Here is a 20,982-nt window from a genome sequence, read left to right as displayed (position 1 = left end):
TAGTTTGGAAAGGAGGTTTATTTCAGCTCAAAGAACTGTACCATCATAATTCCATTGGTTGTCCAATTTTCACTGTTTGAATTTCATGATTCCTGCATGTTATTTGTGTCACTTAATATTCCTCGCCCTCTTCCTCTCCCTCACCCTCGATGGAGTCGACACCAACCTCCTCATAATCTTTCTCCAGGGCAGCCATGTCCTCCCTGGCCTCAGAGAACTCGCCCTCCTCCATACCCTCACCCACGTACCAGTGCACAAAGGCGCGCTTGGCGTACATCAGATCAAACTTATGATCCAGACGAGCCCAGGCCTCAGCAATAGCTGTGGTGTTGCTCAGCATGCACACGGCCCTCTGCACTTTAGCCAGATCACCACCTGGAACCACAGTGGGAGGCTGGTAGTTGATGCCAACCTTGAAACCAGTGGGACACCAGTCCACAAACTGGATGGTGCGCTTGGTCTTGATGGTGGCGATTGCGGCGTTCACATCTTTGGGCACCACGTCACCACGGTACAGCAGACAGCAGGCCATGTACTTGCCGTGACGTGGGTCGCATTTGACCATCTGATTGGCCGGCTCGAAGCAAGCATTGGTGATTTCAGCCACAGAGAGCTGCTCATGGTAAGCCTTCTCTGCGGAGATCACTGGGGCATAGGTAGCCAGAGGGAAGTGGATACGAGGATAGGGCACCAAGTTGGTCTGGAACTCAGTGAGATCCACATTGAGGGCACCATCAAACCTAAGGGAGGCTGTGATGGAGGACACAATCTGGCCAATTAGCCTGTTGAGGTTGGTGTAAGTAGGGCGCTCAATGTCAAGGTTCCTACGGCAGATATCATAAATGGCCTCATTGTCTACCATGAAGGCACAGTCAGAGTGCTCTAGGGTGGTGTGGGTGGTCAGGATGGAGTTGTAAGGCTCTACCACAGCGGTGGAGACCTGAGGAGCGGGGTAGATGGAGAACTCAAGCTTGGACTTCTTGCCGTAGTCGACAGACAGACGCTCCATCAGCAGAGAGGTGAAGCCAGAACCAGTGCCACCACCAAAGCTGTGGAAGACCAGGAAACCCTGGAGACCTGTGCATTGGTCAGCCTAAAAACAAACCAATTGGTTAATATCACAGTATAACATTTAATTAATTTAAAGTTTAAAGTTTCTTTATTAAAAACTACCTACCAGTTTGCGAATCCTGTCCAGCACCAGGTCAATGATTTCCTTTCCAATAGTGTAGTGACCACGAGCATAGTTATTAGCAGCATCTTCCTTTCCTGTGATGAGCTGCTCAGGGTGGAACAGCTGACGGTATGTCCCAGTGCGCACCTCATCTGCACAGATGGGTCATGAAGACATGTTAACAAACTAATCACACAAATTATTGATAAATTAATATATTAACAAAAAAATAAATAAATTACTAACAAAATAACACAAAATCATGCATTTTAAAATTTAACCACGTGATCTCACCAATGACAGTGGGCTCCAGGTCTACAAAGACAGCCCTAGGGACGTGTTTTCCAGCTCCGGTCTCACTGAAGAAGGTGTTGAAGGAGTCATCACCTCCTCCGATGGTTTTGTCGCTGGGCATCTGCCCATCCGGCTGGATGCCATGCTCAAGACAATACAGTTCCCAGCAGGCATTGCCGATCTGAACTCCAGCCTGACCAACGTGGATAGAGATGCACTCACGCTGTGAAGAAAAGGGCAAAAGTTGAAAGTGTCAATGTATTGTGAAGTAAGTTTTATTTATTTCATCTCAGATCTAAGGCTACTTCTTGTATATCTCGTGTCTGTGTAATTATACCCCAGTGCGATATCATGTCAGAGGAAGTGATCACATAACACCCCCAACTGCTGCTTTACTGTCCATCAGATCCATTAGTGATGCTGCCTACATCAGCATGAATATTTAACAGCCTCTCCCACAGCCTTGAAATGCGATACCATTTCCACAAATAATTCAATTAAACTGCGCTGCACCTAGAGTAAACGTTTCTTATATATTCTATAAATGATATGGGACGTACAAATGAATTAAAAATAATTAATTAAATAAATAAATGACAATCTCCTTTGGGAGGCGCTATCTCCTGTCTTTTTGTCCATCGATTCAACATGACACCGCACCGGACAGCATGGAGCCGGCTACACCCAGATTATTTATGCGGCTCCATTCTCTTTGTTGTCTGATTCTGGCGTGCATCACATCCCCGAAATATCTTAATTTTCATATTCTTTGGTTATTAATACATCAGAGACTGCATTTTACAGGTGTACATTCAGTCAAATACAGAAATAATATAACGTTATATTTAAAAAAAATCAATCAACCAATTCCGCTCCGTTTCAATTAAATATCTCTGCTTTGGAATACATGTACAAAATTGAGTCTGTAAATGCAATTTAAAATGGTTTATTCTATCTATTTTATACCCAATTAATAAATATAAATGCATAAAATCCGCTTTAGTTCACTTAATAAAGGCTACTGCAGTATTCAATGACAGACAGCTGAGAGTCGAATAAAATAATGATTAGTTTGATTAAGCCCTTCAGACAGTTCTAATTAATATTAAACATAGGAACTAGTGCTTACCATTGTTTCTAGTAGTGTTGCTTGGCCGGGGAAGAAAGAAGTCTTGGCGGAGAGATCTTACAGCTCGACAACTAAGGGGTCGATGTAAGAAGAATAACGTTATAACGGACTGATCTCACTTTATATACGAGTGTTGCCCTGGCGACTACGTTTCTCGCACCTGATTGGTCAGACGCTATGAAATCTGCCCAGTTTGGGGGGCTAGATTAATTTTGATTGGCTGTCTGGAAGATTACGGGTTAGTAAAACACCTCCCAAAACCTCGCCCAATAAATCTGCAACGCCGAATAACGTTTTATTCCAGGAGATCTGATTGTACAAGGATTTTGATCAAACCCAATCATATCTTAGGATGTTAGAAAGAGATTAAAGAAGGATAACATATGAAATTTTAATATTTTAAGTTGTTCTTCTTTAATTTAATTTTGTATGCTTTTGATTGCTTCTAAAACGCCTGTACTAATGCTGTATTCATTAGTAATCACTTTAGATGGACATGTTGTACACGTGAAGCTTTACAGCATCTCTGTGTAACTTGATCAACCTATTCTCCATCTGTTCTCTTTGATACCCTCTGCTCCTGCTAAAAGCTTTGCCTGAGGTACAGTTTGCAGTCATCTATTCTTGTTTCATTTTTAAAACTTGTCTGTGGTGTCAAGGAATTAAAAATAAGAGACCACTTGAAAATTCTCAGTTTCTCTGAGTGTACTGCATTGGGTATGTCTTTAAGTCATTTGTAATATTTATTTTATTCAATTAAGGACCCAAACCTCACACAAAAATTGTCATTTATAGCATTTTTTGGTCCAGAAAATGAGAAAATAACAAACATTTTTATTCGTTTTGATTGAAAACAAAACTATAATTCTGAATGTACTGCATTGGGTGTGTGATTGAGTAATTTGTTCAGTGGTGGAAAGAGTTCTGAAAAATCATACTCAAGTAAAAGTACCATTACTTGCCTAAAAATGTAGTGTGAGTAGAGTAAAAGTATATGTTGTCAATTTTACTCAAAGTATGAGTAAAAAGTAGCCCTTTTAAAAGTACTCATGAGTAGTGAGTATTACGCTGTGGAAAGCTGATACATTTACATGTCATTTGTGGATGTGTGTAAACGTAACATTCTGTAGTGCATGTAGTTATTGCCCAGCAGGCACACAACATCATACAATGCTATATTAGGTTAGATTTAGGTTGTGATGTCAATTGACCAAAATTCACTGTCTAGCCAGCGTCTAAGTGTAACGTTATTTTGATGTCTAATAACAGCGATAAATGACGTTGATATTTGGTTGATTTTTGGTTGAGCCAACATCTTAAACCAACCTATTAACGTCAAATACTGATATTGATTTTGGACATCTTCTTGGACACTTTTAATGCTTCCAAACAGTTTGCTGCATTTATAAATTGTTCATGTCTTGAGGTAGTTCATTATGATGCTATTTACCTTCTATGTGTGATTTGATTGGACAGGAACCACAGGACTAATTTTGTTAATTTCCATAGTCAATAAAAAAAGTAGTGACTGGTGGTTGAAGGAAAGTAGTGGAGTAAAAGTACAGATACAGCACTAAAAATGTACTTAAGTAAGAGTAAAAGTGTAAATTTTTAAAACTATTTAATAAATTACGATTCCTGAGAAAAAGTAATTAATTACAGTAATTTAGGTATTTGTAATTAGTTACTTTACACCATTGAATTTGTTAATATTTATTTCATTAAATAAAGATCTGGCAATATTTCCTCCAAATCTCATTATAAATATATATCATTTATAGTAGTTTTTTTTCTCCAGAATATGACAAAATAACAAATTGATCAAAATAAGAAACATTTTTAATTACTGTGATTGAAAACTGTGGTTAATCTGCAAAACAAATGCTTTCTTAACACTTCTGAAGTTAAAAGATTATTATTGTTGTCCAAAAATGAACATGTCTCCAGACACTGTACTTATTTTATATTTATATGCTCTAAATGACATCATTTTAATAAAAATGACTAAATGTCATTAGTAATTTGTGAAACAAAACAAAAATTATGTGTATATATATGTATTATTAGAGTATTTTTGTGCTCCAGAATGTCAAGTTTACAAATATTTAATTATTGTGACTTAAAAATATTGTTATTCCACTTATTTTTAAAGTTAAAACATTAGTATATGTCTATAATATGTCTATTTTTTTATGCTCTAAATGACATAATTTTAATATAAAAGTGTATTAAATATCATCAGTACTTAGCCAAGCAAATCTAAAATTGTTTTGCTCAAATACAAAACTATATATTGTAAATCCTAAATAAAAAACATGCTATTTTTTCAGATATATTTAGCTTTATTTATTTATAGACAAAACAATTCCAGTATTTACAATCAACATGTTTAACATATAAAAACATTTGTTACTATACACACACACACACACGGTCATTTAGAGTATTTTTGTGCCTCAGAATATGTCAAAAATACAAATATATTTAATTATTGTGACAGAAAAGTATGGTTATTCCACAAAAAAAAAGATACTTTCTTAACACTTCTGAAGTTAAAACATTGGTATTGTTGTCTAAAATTGAATATGTCTATTTTTGTATATTTCTATGCTCTAAATGACATTATTTTAATATAAAAGTGGACTAAATGTCATCAGTACTCAGCAAAACAAAACTAAAATTGTTTTACTTTAACTGTTTTACTTTATTAACACACAACTATCCAAGATAAAATATACTTTAACATTTACATTATAATATATATAATACGCTAATATTATAATAATATACACTTTTTCAGACATATTTAGATATATTTATTTACAGACAAACCAAGTACAGTGTTTACGAAAAAAAAAAAATTGACCCACTGAAACTTTCTGAGGGGAAAAAAAGCTCCAACTGACAATGTTTATTTGACATCTGAAAGAAAAGCTACCCAGAATTGACAGAATAAGACAAAGTATAAACATTTTACACAAGCACATACCTACAAATCCAGAGAAACTGACAATTTGTGGTCTGATATTTTTTCCATAGCTCTAGTTTACCCAAGTCCCTCTTTAATCAACTGAGAATAGCCTAATGGGACGACAGATGTAGTTGCAAGTCTCTGTTTTAAAAAGGATTTTCATGACACAGCAAGAGCATTCCATCAACTCCAGAAACACTATGCTGTAATCCCCATCTCCTCTTCAGAAATAAAAACGTTTTAAGCAAAACGTGGGGTCATTAATGTATGTAGTGAAATGGCCCCTCGCAGACGTTGAGGAATATAGGCCAAATTCGCCCAACCCCCCACAGCCTCCTCCCAGACTCAGGCCGTTGCTAGGCGATGAATAATGAAGTTGCCTGGATACCGACTAGTATCCTGGAGATAATACACAAGCCTACATTAACGGCCATTATAGATCACATGGCGGCGGATTGTGAATAGCAGTACACTGGGGGAGGATGCAGCTGCCCCAGCAGGGAACCAGAGGAAGACCCATCCCTTTTTAACACTCAGTCCTCCATCTGGTCCCTAATTAGTTACCAGGACCACATTCTGTCATGGACAGTCATTTGATGGAGACTTTTAATGTCACAAAATTATTCTTCATGTGGCTTTTTCATTTTTTTTGTTTTATTGTTTGGCAATGCTGGAAAGAGTATTGAAAAATCATACAAGAGTAGAACTACCATTACCTGCCTAAAAATGCAGTGGAAGTAAAATAAAAATAACTGTAGTAAATATTACTCAAAGTATGAGTACAAAGTAGTATTTCAAAAGTACTCAAGAGTAGTGAGTGAGTATTACGCTGTGGAAAGCTGATGCATTTACATGTCATTTGTGGATGTGTGTAAACGTAACATTCTGTAGTGCATTTAGTAATGCCTAGCAGACACACAACATCATAACACGTTAAAATTAGGTTAAATTTAGGTTGTGACGTCAGGTGACTAAAATTTAATGTCATCGCCTAAGAACAACGTTATTTTGACGTTGATATTTGGTTGATTTTAGGTTGTGTTAAAGTGACCAAAATCCAACGTCGAGCCAACATCTTAAACCAACGTCATATTTGCATCAAATACTGACATTTATTCATCAGGTGTGGCAACCAAAATCCAACATCTGATAGACGTCATATTGGTAACGACTACAAAACTTCAAGCTGTAACATCATTAGACGTTCATATTTAGTTGATTTTAGGTTGGACACTAACGTCAAGCTGATTTTCATTTACAAACAGAATGCAACGTCCCCATGATGTTGGGGGACAATGTCAATCTGATGTCATGTTGACGTCTTATGCCCGCTGGGCGTTTAAGGCAATCGTGCTACCCACTGCGCCACCGTGATCTGAAGTTATGTTGAATTACTTCCAGATACTGACTGATCCATACACAAATATTTTTGTAGCTATAGAAGAAAAAATTAAGAGACCACTCGCCCATACAGCAAGAAGGTCACTGGTTTGAGTCCAGGCTAGGTCAGTTGGCATTTCTGTGTAGATTTAACATGTCCTGTGTTGGAGTGGGTTTCCTCCGGGTGCTCCAGTTTCCCCCACAAGTCCAAAGACATGCAGTACAGGTGAACTGGATGAACTAAATTGGCCATAGTGTGTGTGTGTGTGTGTGTGTGTGTGTGTGTGTGTACGTGTTTTTGTGACATGTCAGTACACAAATCTGTATAACGACATAGGTATGACACAGGTATTACAAAAAAGAGGTGAAATATGAGGACATTGGTGACGTCCACATTTCTCAAAAAGCTTATTAATCTCACAGGATGAGTTTTTTCAGAGAGTAAAGCTGCACACAGTCTCCTGTGATGGTTGGGTTTAGGGGTGGGGTGGGGTGGGGGCAATATAATATACGGTTTGGACTATATAAACTGAATGGAAGTCTATGTAATGTACCCACTTTTCACAAAAACAAATGTGTGTGTGTGTGTATGGATTTTCCCAGTACTGTGTTCTGTCTGAAAGGGCATCCTTTCTGTAAAATATATGCTGTATAAGTAAGCGGTTCATTCCGCTGTGGTGACCCCTGATAAATCAGGGACTAATCTGAAGGAAATTGATATACAGATATGTGTTTGAGCATTTTTGTTTTGTTTTGTTAAACTAATAATGACATTTTGGTCCTAACTTGAAGTGAAAAAGGTTGTCATTTGGAGCATTCTTCTATATATATATATATATATATATATATATATATATATATATATATATATATATATATATATTTTTTTTTTTTTTTTTTTTTTTTTTTTTTTTTTTTTTTTGCATAAAATAACAAAAAAAGGTGCAGTTTTCAGACATTTATATTCATTTCTTAGGATGTACCAATATATAAACTTCAGAAGGCTTAAGAAATCCATTTTTCACTGATTTACCCACATTTTCAGTCACAATAAATTAGTTTTTCTGACCAATTTCATTCATTTATTCATTTTGTTTTTCGGCTTAGTCCCTTTATTAATCTGGGGTTGCCACAGCTGAATGAACTGCCAACTTATCCAGCATATGTTTTACACAGCGGATGCCCTTCCAGCCGCAACCCAACACTGGAAAACTCCCATGAACACTCATTCACACACATACACTACGGACAATTTAGCCTACTCAATTCACCGGTACCACATGTCTTTGAACTTGTGGGGGAAACCGGAGCACCTGGAGGAAACCCACGCAAACCTGGGGAGAACATGCCAGCTTCACACAGAAATGCCAACTGACCTAGCCAGGGCTCAAACCAGTGACCTTCTTGCTGTTACACGATCGTGCAACCCACTGCGCCACCGCAACTCCCATTCCAACCATTTTCTTCTGGAAGAAATAAGATCTCTAAATAAGCATATGTATTTTAAAGTTGGAAGACAATTTTATGGGCTGCTTCGTGGCTCCAGTGCTCTGGTTTCCCCCACAGTCCAACGGCATGCGCTAAAGGTGAATTGGACGAACTAAATTGGCCATATTGTGTATGAGTGTGTGTGTGAAGTATATAAAATTTTTATATATTTATATTATATATTTACTTTTATATATTTTGTATATATTTATATTTTAAAGTATATTTATATATTTTAATATTTAAAGGAACGTTCATCTTCTTAATGTAAAAATAAAAGCAATACATTTACAAATAAAAAACAAGTGCACAAACTATGTACAGCAGGAATGTCCAAACTTGGTCCTGGAGTGCCGGTGTCCTGCTGATTTAAGCTCCAACTTGCCTCAACACATCTGCACAGATGTTTTGAAAAGTAATAACATTAAAATCTTAACATAATATACAATAATATAATATTACAGTATATGATAGAAAATGTATAAAAGAGCTATATGAATTATAATATAGGCTTCTTGGCATTGACCCTAAGAGGCTGCTTACCTCGCTTATTGTTGAAGTCCGCCCCTGATCAGAGACTAAGCCCAAGGAAAATGAATGAAGACTAGTTGAGTAAAATCAACATAATAAATCCAGTAAGTAAAAAAACAGAGATTTGTCACAATTTAACCCAAACTGTCTCTCTGTGTGTGTGTGTATAGTATACAAGTGGATCTTAAATAGTTACAGCAATTGCCTTCAATGCAGACACTCTGAAGACACTAAAACTAGGGTTTCTAATATAAACAAAATAAAATATCACGAGAACACCAGTTCTTCCTTGAGTAAATTTCATGTGAGCCCTAAAAGCTTATGTTCTTAAATATCAATATATTTTCTAAGCCACACATGGTTGCGGGGCTTTGAAAAATGATGGTTCTCTCTCAGGAATGTGCTGTTTGTCCTCTGTCATGGTTACCTGCTTTGTTTCTGCTTCTGCAGTGCACACATATAACGTCTCGTACATACATCTAAAACATCGGATTGCAATGCATTAATGCAGCATTCATACTTTCTCCTATTTTAGTTATAGGTTACTAGCTCATGCTCATTTTTTCTCCTCCGTCTTCCCTTTCCTTGTTTCATACACCAGTGTTCATTTTTCTGTTTATAGGCTGGTTGCTAACAACAGTTGAGCAGTGAAAACAATAAAGCCCACAGGTATCACAGAGATCTCTGTACATGATTTGAATAATTATGTCTTCCTTTAGCTAGGAGTTTATTCCTAATTACTGATATATCTGCTTTTATTTGTGTTGTTATACATTAAATTATGCATTCAATTATAATTATTTCATTTAATCAAATAAAGTTTTTGTTATAAACTGTCAAAGAATGACGTATGTGGTTGATCAGCCTTTATTTCTCTGTGTGTATGTAAGTGTGTGTGTGTGTGTGTGTGTGTGTGTGTGTGTGTGTGTGTGTGTGTGTGTGTGTGTGTGTGTGTGTGTGTGTGTGTTATGATCACCAGCAGTGTTGCTCTTGCAGGCTGCTGGACAGCACTCACATGCACACATTCACTTCACTGCACTACAAATCCCATCATGCACTTCAGTCACACACCTGGCCTAGATTTCCCGTGATCATAAACAGACACAGTTGAAGCTGTTTAGGACTAATTACACAGACTATTTGTACACTCTAACACACACTCGTTGCTAAGTCTTGTAAGCTTTCAAGTGAACATTACGGCACGTTTTGCCTTGCCTTGTAACCAATCTTTGCTTAGTTTTTTTTTTTTATGTTGTTTGCCGCCTGAATTGACCACTCGCCTGTTATGGACTACTCTTCTGGATTTTGCCTGTACGTTTGCCCCTGATTGTGACCATTGTCTGTGAGACCATTCTCTGTGTAATAATACCTGCATTTGGATCTGCAATTGAAGTTGAAGTCGTTGAAGTCAAAATAATTAGCCCTCCTGTACATCTTTTTCTAATATTTCCTAAATGCTGTTTAACAGAGGAATGAGTTTTTCACAGTATGTCTGATCATATTTTTTTCTTCTGGAGAAAGTCTTATTTGTTTTATTTCGGCTAGAATGGGTTGGGTAGGCGTTAAAAAATACTATTCATTGGGTCATTTAATAGATAACATAAATAATACTCTGTACAAGTACTGTTTTTTAAGTTAATGAGATGATTGGGTTTAGGGTTGGGGTGGGGGTAGACGTTAATAAAATAGGAATTATTTACTTCTATTTTGGGTTGAATGCCGTTTTTATTTGTTTTAAAAACCATTTTAAGATCAATTATTATTAGCAATTATTTTTTTGCAATAAAAATAAATAAATCAGTTAAATAAAATATATCAGGCTAATACTTCTAACTTCATGCAAAAGGCAATAGGCATCGTAACCTAGAAAATTTAGTTTAGTTCTTTGATTTTGTAGTTTTCAAGCCCAAATATTACTCGACTGCCCTGAATAAGACTGCATCTGTGCTGCTTTTTCAGCATAATCTCTGCCTCTGTTCACTGCAGTGCACAACCCATTAAGACAAGGACCAACAATCAATAATGTCAATGACGCAGGCCTAAAAAAGGCCTACAGCTGCCCTGCAAAGATACATGGGTATAACAGGAAGATATAGCAATACACCGATAAGCAAATTGATATGCAAACACTGAAGGACATCATACATGATTAGCTGCTCTTCCGCCTTTACTGCTTCCGGATGTTAACTGCACTGGAGATATTTTGATACCAGGACAATAGAACTTAAATAAACATTACACAGATTATTTCTAATTTGATATATGTCCGTGTTCAAATTTTTATGTGTAATAAACGTGAGAGATGTCGTCTATTTCCCAGTGATGGGCTGCATTCAATTCAATTCACCTTTATTTGTTAGCGCTTACAATGTAGATTGTGTCAAAGCAGCTTCGCATAGAAGATCATAGTAAATTGAAATAGTGTCAGTTCAGTTTTCAGAGTTTAAGTTCAGATCAGCTCAGTTCAGTGTGGAAGGGCATCTGCTACGTAAAACATATGCTGGATAAGTTGGCGGTTCATTCCACGGTGGCGACTGCTGATGAATAAAGGGACTAAGTCGAAAAGAAAGTGAATGAAAAGAATGTCGTATAATGAGCCTATAAAGCTTTTGCATTATTTATTGCCATCCATGTCAGTGTTTTCTTATAAGACCAATATTTTCTATTATGAATATATGGCAATGTTATATATCACAATAAAAAATGTAAGATTCTGCTTTTAAACAAAAAAACATTTTATTATTTAATATTCATGTGTGCTTTATCACCAACTTGGATGGTTTCCTTAAAATTAGATGGAGAAATAAATTTAGTGCATTTTAGTACATTTATACACACACACACGTATATATATATATATATATATATATATATATATATATATATATATATATATATATTTATATATATTTATATATATATATATACACACAAACACACATGTGTGTGCGTGTCTGTGGCCGCATGTTTGCATGTGCATAATACTAGTGTTGGGGGTAACGCATTACAAATAACGCAAGTTACGTAATAATATTAGTTTTGCTTGTAATGAGTAAAGTAACGCATTACTTTAAAAAAAATAAGTAATAATATTTGAGTTACTTTTTTTAAACAAGAAATAGAATGCTATACACTATAGAATGCGCTACAGATGTGTCACTTGTATTGTTTTGAATGGAAAAAAGTGTAATGGGGTGAACTCTAGATTGGATACATGGCCGGCCGGAAGTGCGATAAGCACATTAATATAGCAGCATTTTTTATGACACTACAACCATAATTAATATTTTTATAGTACTGTGACGGTTGGGTTTAGGGTTGGGGTGGGGGTAGGCGTTAAAAAATACTATTCATTGGGTAATTTAATAGATAACATAAATAATACTCAGTACAACTACTGTTTTTTACGTTAATGAGATGATTGGGTTTAGGGTTGGAGTGGGGGTAGACGTTAATAAAATACAAATTATGGGAAATTTAATAAATAATATAAATAATTCTTGTTAACTTCTGGCCGCAACCCTGTCCAATCTTGCAGCAACCAAGCGTAACTGTCAATATGGCGAATAAAGCCCGGCTTCTAGTACAAAAGCCAATCATTGATTGCTATAGACTGACATTACTCCGGGGGAGGGGCTTGGACCAAACGTGAGTTTCTGCAGATTTTGTGTAATTCAAACATTTAGAAACAAAACTTATGAGACAGTTGTTGTTTAGTTTTATTGGCGATTACTAATATGAAATTCAATTGTACGCTTGGCCAATAGTTTTAGAGAATTTGATGCTTCCCCATTCAGGCAGAATGCCCGAGCACACTATCCAAGGGGCGTTTTAAAGATGGCTGCAGAGTGAAATGACTTCCCTTAAAGGACTGTAATTGTATCCTGCACTCAATGAGAGAATTTTCTCCCTGCATAAACAAACAGAAATCAAGATGGCAGAGCCTTACATTTTTTAGCACTGGAAGTATTCTTATTATTCTTAATGCATGGGAAAAAAGTAGAAGAGGATTGTTTACATGTACACTTTACTTCATTAATCAGAGAAACATTGCATCAAACACATTGCTTTAATCTGTATATACGGCATGTAGAGCTCTGGGCTCAGGAAGTTCTCAGAAGATAACATATTTTATATTATTTTTATTTGATGTGTTTTTTAAAGGTAAATAAAGGTCATACAGTGTGTTGTTAATTGCAGAGCTCTTCTGTTAAAAAAACAAGAAAAAAAAAAAAAACAAGGTCGGAAAAAGTACCGCAAAAGTAACATGATGCATTACATTCCATAAAAAGTAACACAACTAGTTACTGTTTTGAAGAGTAACTCAATATTGTAATGCATTACTTCATAAAGTATCTTTCCCTAACACTGCATAATACACATAAACATTTATAACTTCAAACAAATCAATGGAAATTGATCGTTTTGCTCTGGTGAACTCTGATAAACAAGGAAGTATACCAAAGGAAATTTGTTCTCTTCATTTTTAGATGCAATCTGATCTACACGTGCACTGGATTTCTTATATTTTGCACACAGGAGACCCTGAGGTCTCATAACTCATTCAGGACATGGGCTAGGACTTGCCACACTACGATAGACCTAAAATATGGATTGCAATAAAAACTTACCAATGGCAGGGAAGCACTGCCTCTTAATTGAGGAGAAAAGTTAAAGGGTTAGTTCACCCAAAATTACAAGTCTGTTATTAAATACCCTCATGTCATTTCAAATAGAGAGCTCTCAGATGATATCCAAAATATCTTAATTTGTGTTCTCAGGGAATTGAAAAGACACGAGGGTTAGGAATTGATAACAGAACTGTCATCTAACCCATTAAAAGGTCCACAAGCTTCATAAAACAGCAAAAGCAGTCTATTAAAAGAGCAATTTGGTCTATACAGTTGAAGTCAGAATTATTAGCCCCCCCTGAATTATTAGCCGCACTGTTTATTTTTTCCCTAATTTTTGTTTAACGAAGAGAAGATTTTTTTAACACATTTCTAAACTTAATAGTTTTATTAACCTATCTCTAATAACTGATTTATTTTATCTTTGCCATGATGACAGTAAATAATATTTTACTAGATATTTTCAAGACACTTCTATACAGCTTAAAGTGACATTTAAAGGCTTAACTAGTTTATTTAGGTTAACTAGGCAGGTTAAGGTAATTAGGAAAGTTATTGTATAACGATGGTTTGATCTGTAGACTCTTAAAAACAAATATAGGTTAAAGGGGCAAATAATATTGACCTTAAAATGGCTTTTAAAAAATTAAAAACTGCTTTTATTCTAGTCTAAATAAAACAAATAAGACTTTCTCCAGAAGAAAAAATATTATCAGACACACTATGAAAATGTCCTCACTGTTAAACATCATTTGGGAAATACTTAAAAAATAAATAAAAAAATTTAAAGGGGGGGCTAATAATTCTGACTTCAACTGTATGTTCAGAGACCTGCAAGCATTTAACATTTTTTTTTTTTTTTAAAGGCCATTACTCATTTAATATGAGTTACAGACTGACATCAAGTACACACAGTCTGTGGCAGGACACCAAATAGGTTCAGTGGTTTATGTTGAAAGTTTGCTCACCACTGGCAACTGCACACAGACCCCATCCCTCCAGTCCTATTCTCATAGCAGCAGCTGTGAACATTCCCTGCAGTATCCCAGCCAATGAGACACTTCCGATGGACTTTTTCCATGTTGTCTGCACACTATTGATTGGACAAACAAAATGCGATTACAAGAATATGCTGATAATGATAGGTTGTTAAACGGTTAGATTTAGGTTATTATACTGTTAAAATTATTGAAATAAGTAAGCTCAGGAAATAAGAGTGAGAAAGACTAAACAAACTGCCTGAAATAGCAGTGATGGCTGAGCTGGAGAAATAAGTGGGAGGTTCAAACCGATCCTTGTGCTCAGACGTCCAGACCCTGCAATTAGGAATGTGCAGTCATGGGTATGTTTAAACACACACACAAACAGGCTTCCAGTTTTGCAGAAGCCCAGTTTCAGCTGCGAACAGAGGACTGACACTGACAGGGCAAGAAGGGAAAAAATGTCAAGTCCATCACGTGACAAATGCGATGACATCATTTCAACAAAATCTAGGACACGGAGGGAGGAGAGACTGCACGCAGGACAGTGGGAGGGTTCATGGTACCATGCAACACTAGGGCTGGTCTGATAGCATCTGTGTGACTGTCTCCACAGATTTACTTTAAAGTGCACTGCTCACAAACTCCCTGTTAACAATAAGGTTTGAATTGAACTTTTTCACTTTAATTCTCAACCATGTCTTTAGCTTAATAGTCAGAAACAGTATCTAATATGACTAAAAAATGTGATGCAAGACTACTGCCTCTAATGGCAAGTCAGAGGTATTGCAATACAATAATTAACATGGCTGTGCCATTTGTGGGAACCTAGCAAGAATTTACAGTATGATTTACAATATTAATCATATACACAATGGTCATCTTTATTATTCAATTGAATTTGTATAGCGCTTCTCACAATAATTATCGTTTTAAAGCAGCTTTACAAAAGGTGCACATTATTGTGTTATATTTATAATCAGAAAAGTTATCAGTTACCATACCTTTATTAGTTTCTAATCACTTTAACTAGTAACTAATAGCTTTTAACAGGCATTGTTATTATATATAAGCACAGTTAACTTGCAGTTATATAGGTGCATATGTGTATATATATGTCTTGTCTTCAAAGCCTTTGATGGTTGGCATCATCTTTTCACGCCCTGAATCTGTCTATATACTGTAGTTCTCATGGGTATCTGATGTGAAATTATAAAATAAGAGTCCTTTAAATCTTACACAAAACACTGTTTTGCCCTGATTAAAGAAATATTAGAATAAAACTATTAGATAATCACAGGCCAGTGTTACCTCATATTACTAATAGACATTACCACGGTGTCAACTAAACACTTCTCATGGCATCTGATGTGAAATTATAAAATAAGAGCCCTTTAAAACTTACACAAAACACTGTTCACCCTAATTAAAAAAAAATGAATAAAATTATTAAATATCACAGGCCAGTATTACCTCAGATTGATAACAGACATCACGATGGTGTCAATTAAACATTTTTTCACGGGTATCTGATGTGAAATTATAAAATTAGAGTCCTTTAAATCTTACACAAAACACTGTTGGCCCTGATATAAAACATATTAGAATTAAATTATTAGATAATCACAGGCCAATTTTACCTCAGATTGAAAATAGACATTACCACGGTGTCAACTAAACATTTCTCACGGGCATCTGATGTGAAATATAATATAAATATAAAATAAGAGCCTTCTAAAGCTAACACAAAACACTGTTTGGCCCTGATTTGAAAAAAAAATTAATTAAAATAAAACTATTAGATATCACTATGTCTAAAAAAAACATCAAAAAGAGATTAAAAATATAATTCCTTTGTGTATTTTCTACAGTAATGTGATATTTGTTCTTTCAGCAATCGATTTGACAGTTGATTTTAAACATGAATCTTATATTATCTGCTTGTAACTGCTTATTAAAATGATCAAATTACAGAACATAAATTGCAGAACATTAAAAGGCTCTTATTTCATAACTTCACATCAGATGCCCATGAGAATTTAGTGCTCCAGTATTGGCCAGCCCAGTCACCAGACATGAACATTATTGAGCATGTCTGGAGTAAGATGAAGGAGGCATTGAAGATGAATAATTTACAAACCTAAAGACGACAACAGCTTTCAGTCTGAAGCACATCTTATCATGAATATCAAAAGCACACAAGCGAGTAAAGGAATATCAGGTGTGTAAATGATTAGAAATTTTAGATAAAGAAATTTGATGCCTTCTATATATATATATATATATATATATATATATATATATATATATATATATATATATATATATATATATATAAAGTTAAAACCTCTCTCACACTATACAACATTAAATTAAATTAATAATAAAGCAAAATAACGATGATTAAACCAAACATTCTTATAACGCGTCACCATAATACCGTGTGTTTTGATAGCTTGCATGAAAGGAATCATTTACAAACCTAAAGGACGACAACAGCTTTCAGTCTGAAGCACATCTTATCATGAATATCTAAAGGCACACAAGCGAGTAAAGGAATATCAGGTGTGCACTGCACTGATTTACATCGCTCTAATCCTCCTTCCTCGTTGGACGTCACGCTGGCTTTGGCTCCTCCCCTTCATCCTCCACACAGACTGCCTCAATCTTGGACAGTGGGTTCACAGTTACTCCCGACAATATAGAATTTTCCTCCTGCCTCCTGACATCCGTCTCATCGCTCCATCCCTTCCAGAATAATGGTGAGTGCACATATTTTCCCTTTCACTTCATATAACGTCGGGCCAAAGCATTCGCGTCTGTAAGTGTGCGTGTCATTTAATCCTCGTCTGGTGTTTTTCAAAGCTGCTTGTCTTTGTCATTCAGCGCGCGCCCTTTGCTTAAAATGGAGGCGAGGCTCGCGACATTGCGACGATGTGACGCCGCGCAGAGATTCATTACCTTTTTTTTTTTTTTTTGCATGCAATCATGAGTGCTAGAACGAAAGTCTGTTATTCATCATGCATTTGGCTTTTAAATGCCTTCGCAAGCCACAGCAGATTGCATTCATCCATCCATTCAGCCATTCATTCATTCATTCGCTCATAACGGTGATGCAGAATATGCTTGACATTTTTAGCTGTTTGCCAAGTGTCATTATTAATGACATGATAATGAGTATTTTTTTATTATTAAAGGATGCATAGACCCTTTTTGTTTTTCACAAAATAGCTATATAGGCTAAGTGTACGCAATGCACCTGTCTCAAGGGTGCATCTCTATCTTACGTGAAGCGGAATGTTCGAGAAATGCATTACAGTGATAATCAAAACCAGTGTGCATTTGAAACATTTTAGAATGTAATAATGCATTGTCTTTTTATTTTGATAATTTTTATTTATGTTAAATAAAATATATATAGCTTTATAATTTGCAAATGGGACTTAAATTAGATCTTAAAAATGCACAAAGATTTACATTTCCTCCCCATTTTTTTGGGTTGCAAGCTCTTTTGTCAACACAAATTGACAGAATTTTCTTGAAATTTGCATCCACCCCTCCTCCCATCCGCATGAGGAGTAAACTGGGTGGGGACTGCAGCTGTCTGCAGAAGCTCATGTCTGGCCTGTGCAGTAGATGACTGCATTTCTATTCTTGTATTCCTATTCCACAGCTGTTATTATGCCCTATGAGATTTTACATTAAATGCTTAAAGCATTTCTTTATTTTCTGGAATTATTGTAATTACATTTCTGTGATCTGCCTTCGTTTTATTATCAGGGCAATTGCAATAAAATATTTAAAATATGTATGACCATATATTAAAATGTAAGAAATGTTCATTCAAAAAGACACATTGATCCCACATGTAATCTCCCTTTAAATTGTCATTAAGTACATCCGTTTCTGCTTCTAAAAAATTCGATGAAATATAAATTCCTCCTTATTGAAATCCACCATCTTACGTGGACTGTCAATATTACATAAAAATGGGAATAGGTAGATTTCCTCCAAGGTTTTTATTGTTCTCTCTCAGAGGCACGGTTTGGCAAGCCTGTTCTATGTGGGTGGGGCATTTGCCTTGTTCCCATTCTGCTGCCTCATTCCCTTTGAATAAAGAGAACTGACTGCTTTCTTTGTTCTTCCTTTGGTAACCATCAAGTCTTTTTTAATGGTGTTTTACCATTTTATGTGTCTGTTCATAAGGCAAATATAATTAAGGAAGAGATTACACTGCATTTATGGTGCATTTCTGATGGAGAGAAGAGGTGTCTATTGTTTTACCACAATGACGCTTGTATTGAAGGATGCTTTGGCACTTTTTCAGAACCAGCAAAACTGTCATGATTATGGTATTAACTATAATAACAGACTTTCTTCCCTATTTCTTTTTTCACAGCGTGAGTGCATCTCTATCCACGTTGGTCAGGCTGGAGTTCAGATCGGCAATGCCTGCTGGGAACTGTATTGTCTTGAGCATGGCATCCAGCCGGACGGGCAGATGCCCAGCGACAAAACCATCGGAGGTGGCGATGACTCCTTCAACACCTTCTTCAGTGAGACCGGAGCTGGAAAACACGTCCCCAGGGCTGTCTTTGTAGACCTGGAGCCCACTGTCATTGGTGAGATCACGTGGTTAAATTTTAAAATGGATGATTTTGTGTTATTTTATTAGTAATTTATTAATTTGTGTGATTAGTTTGATAACATGTCTTCATGACCCATCTGTGCAGATGAGGTGCGCACTGGGACATACCGTCAGCTGTTCCACCCTGAGCAGCTCATAACAGGAAAGGAAGATGCTGCTAATAACTATGCCCGTGGTCACTACACTATTGGAAAGGAAATCATTGACCTGGTGCTGGACAGGATTCGCAAACTGGTAGGTAGTTTTTAATAAAGAAACTTTAAACTTTAAATTAATTAAATGTTATACTGTGATATTAACCAATTGGTTTGTTTTTAGGCTGACCAGTGCACAGGTCTCCAGGGTTTCCTGGTCTTCCACAGCTTTGGTGGTGGCACCGGTTCTGGCTTCACCTCTCTGCTGATGGAGCGTCTGTCTGTCGACTACGGCAAGAAGTCCAAGCTTGAGTTCTCCATCTACCCCGCTCCTCAGGTCTCCACCGCTGTGGTAGAGCCTTACAACTCCATCCTGACCACCCACACCACCCTAGAGCACTCTGACTGTGCCTTTATGGTAGACAATGAGGCCATTTATGATATCTGCCGTAGAAACCTTGACATTGAGCGCCCTACTTACACCAACCTCAACAGGCTGATCAGTCAGATTGTGTCCTCCATCACAGCCTCCCTTAGGTTTGATGGTGCCCTCAATGTGGATCTCACTGAGTTCCAGACCAACTTGGTGCCCTATCCTCGTATCCACTTCCCTCTGGCTACCTATGCCCCAGTGATCTCCGCAGAGAAGGCTTACCATGAGCAGCTCTCTGTGGCTGAAATCACCAATGCTTGCTTCGAGCCGGCCAATCAGATGGTCAAATGCGACCCACGTCACGGCAAGTACATGGCCTGCTGTCTGCTGTACCGTGGTGACGTGGTGCCCAAAGATGTGAACGCCGCAATCGCCACCATCAAGACCAAGCGCACCATCCAGTTTGTGGACTGGTGTCCCACTGGTTTCAAGGTTGGCATCAACTACCAGCCTCCCACTGTGGTTCCAGGTGGTGATCTGGCTAAAGTGCAGAGGGCCGTGTGCATGCTGAGCAACACCACAGCTATTGCTGAGGCCTGGGCTCGTCTGGATCATAAGTTTGATCTGATGTACGCCAAGCGCGCCTTTGTGCACTGGTACGTGGGTGAGGGTATGGAGGAGGGCGAGTTCTCTGAGGCCAGAGAGGACATGGCTGCCCTGGAGAAAGATTATGAGGAGGTTGGTGTCGACTCCATCGAGGGTGAGGGAGAGGAAGAGGGCGAGGAGTACTAAAATATTCACTAAATGTCTAAAACTGAACACAGTAGACCGCTAATTTACACACGATAAACATGAGGTATCAAGTGTAAAGTCTACTCCTAAATGTTAGAGACACATTCTTGATCAGTTGTTGTGTTGTTATGGCCAGTATGCTTATTATTTGTGGAATTTGCTTGCCAAATTTGGAATAAATTGATGGTGATGTGCTACAATCTGTCCATGTGCAGTTCTTTAAAAATCTTTCTTGTACATGTTAACATAAGCTTTTGGTTTTAAGACATTCTGGGCATTGAAGATAAGTAATCTGCTTACTAACCTTTGGCAGGTTTGGCTTCCAACCACTTGGGATGAAGGAAAAGTAGATTAGTAGTCACTCAGTGGTCGGTATTAAGGCCATTCTAGGTTTTTAGGGAGGTGCAAGTGAGTAACAGCAATAGTTTGGTCACACAAATGAAGGAAAGCAGGTCAT

The 20,982-nt window shown here is 36.9% G+C and overlaps 2 protein-coding genes across 2 annotated transcripts; one reads left to right on the top strand and one right to left on the bottom strand.

The window, feature by feature from the left end:
* On the bottom strand, nt 1–2,732 carry tuba1a (tubulin, alpha 1a). Its single transcript, NM_001190982.2, is given in 4 exon segments — nt 1–1,093; nt 1,178–1,326; nt 1,469–1,691; nt 2,598–2,732. Coding segments are annotated over 4 exon segments (1,356 nt in total). The 5' UTR covers nt 2,601–2,732; the 3' UTR covers nt 1–112.
* A 14,483-nt stretch (nt 2,733–17,215) lies between these two features.
* On the top strand, nt 17,216–20,729 carry tuba1c (tubulin, alpha 1c). The gene is given in 4 exon segments (NM_001105126.3): nt 17,216–17,340; nt 18,978–19,200; nt 19,312–19,460; nt 19,545–20,729. Coding segments are annotated over 4 exon segments (1,356 nt in total). The 5' UTR covers nt 17,216–17,337; the 3' UTR covers nt 20,526–20,729.
* The last annotated feature ends 253 nt before the right edge of the window (nt 20,730–20,982 follow it).

This window comes from Danio rerio, chromosome 23 (genome assembly GCF_052040795.2).
Source record: "Danio rerio strain M-AB ecotype USA chromosome 23, GRCz13ab, whole genome shotgun sequence".
Lineage (NCBI taxonomy): Eukaryota > Metazoa > Chordata > Actinopteri > Cypriniformes > Danionidae > Danio > Danio rerio.
Note: the sequence above shows the minus strand (reverse complement) of the source record. Positions and strands in the feature narration are given on the sequence as shown.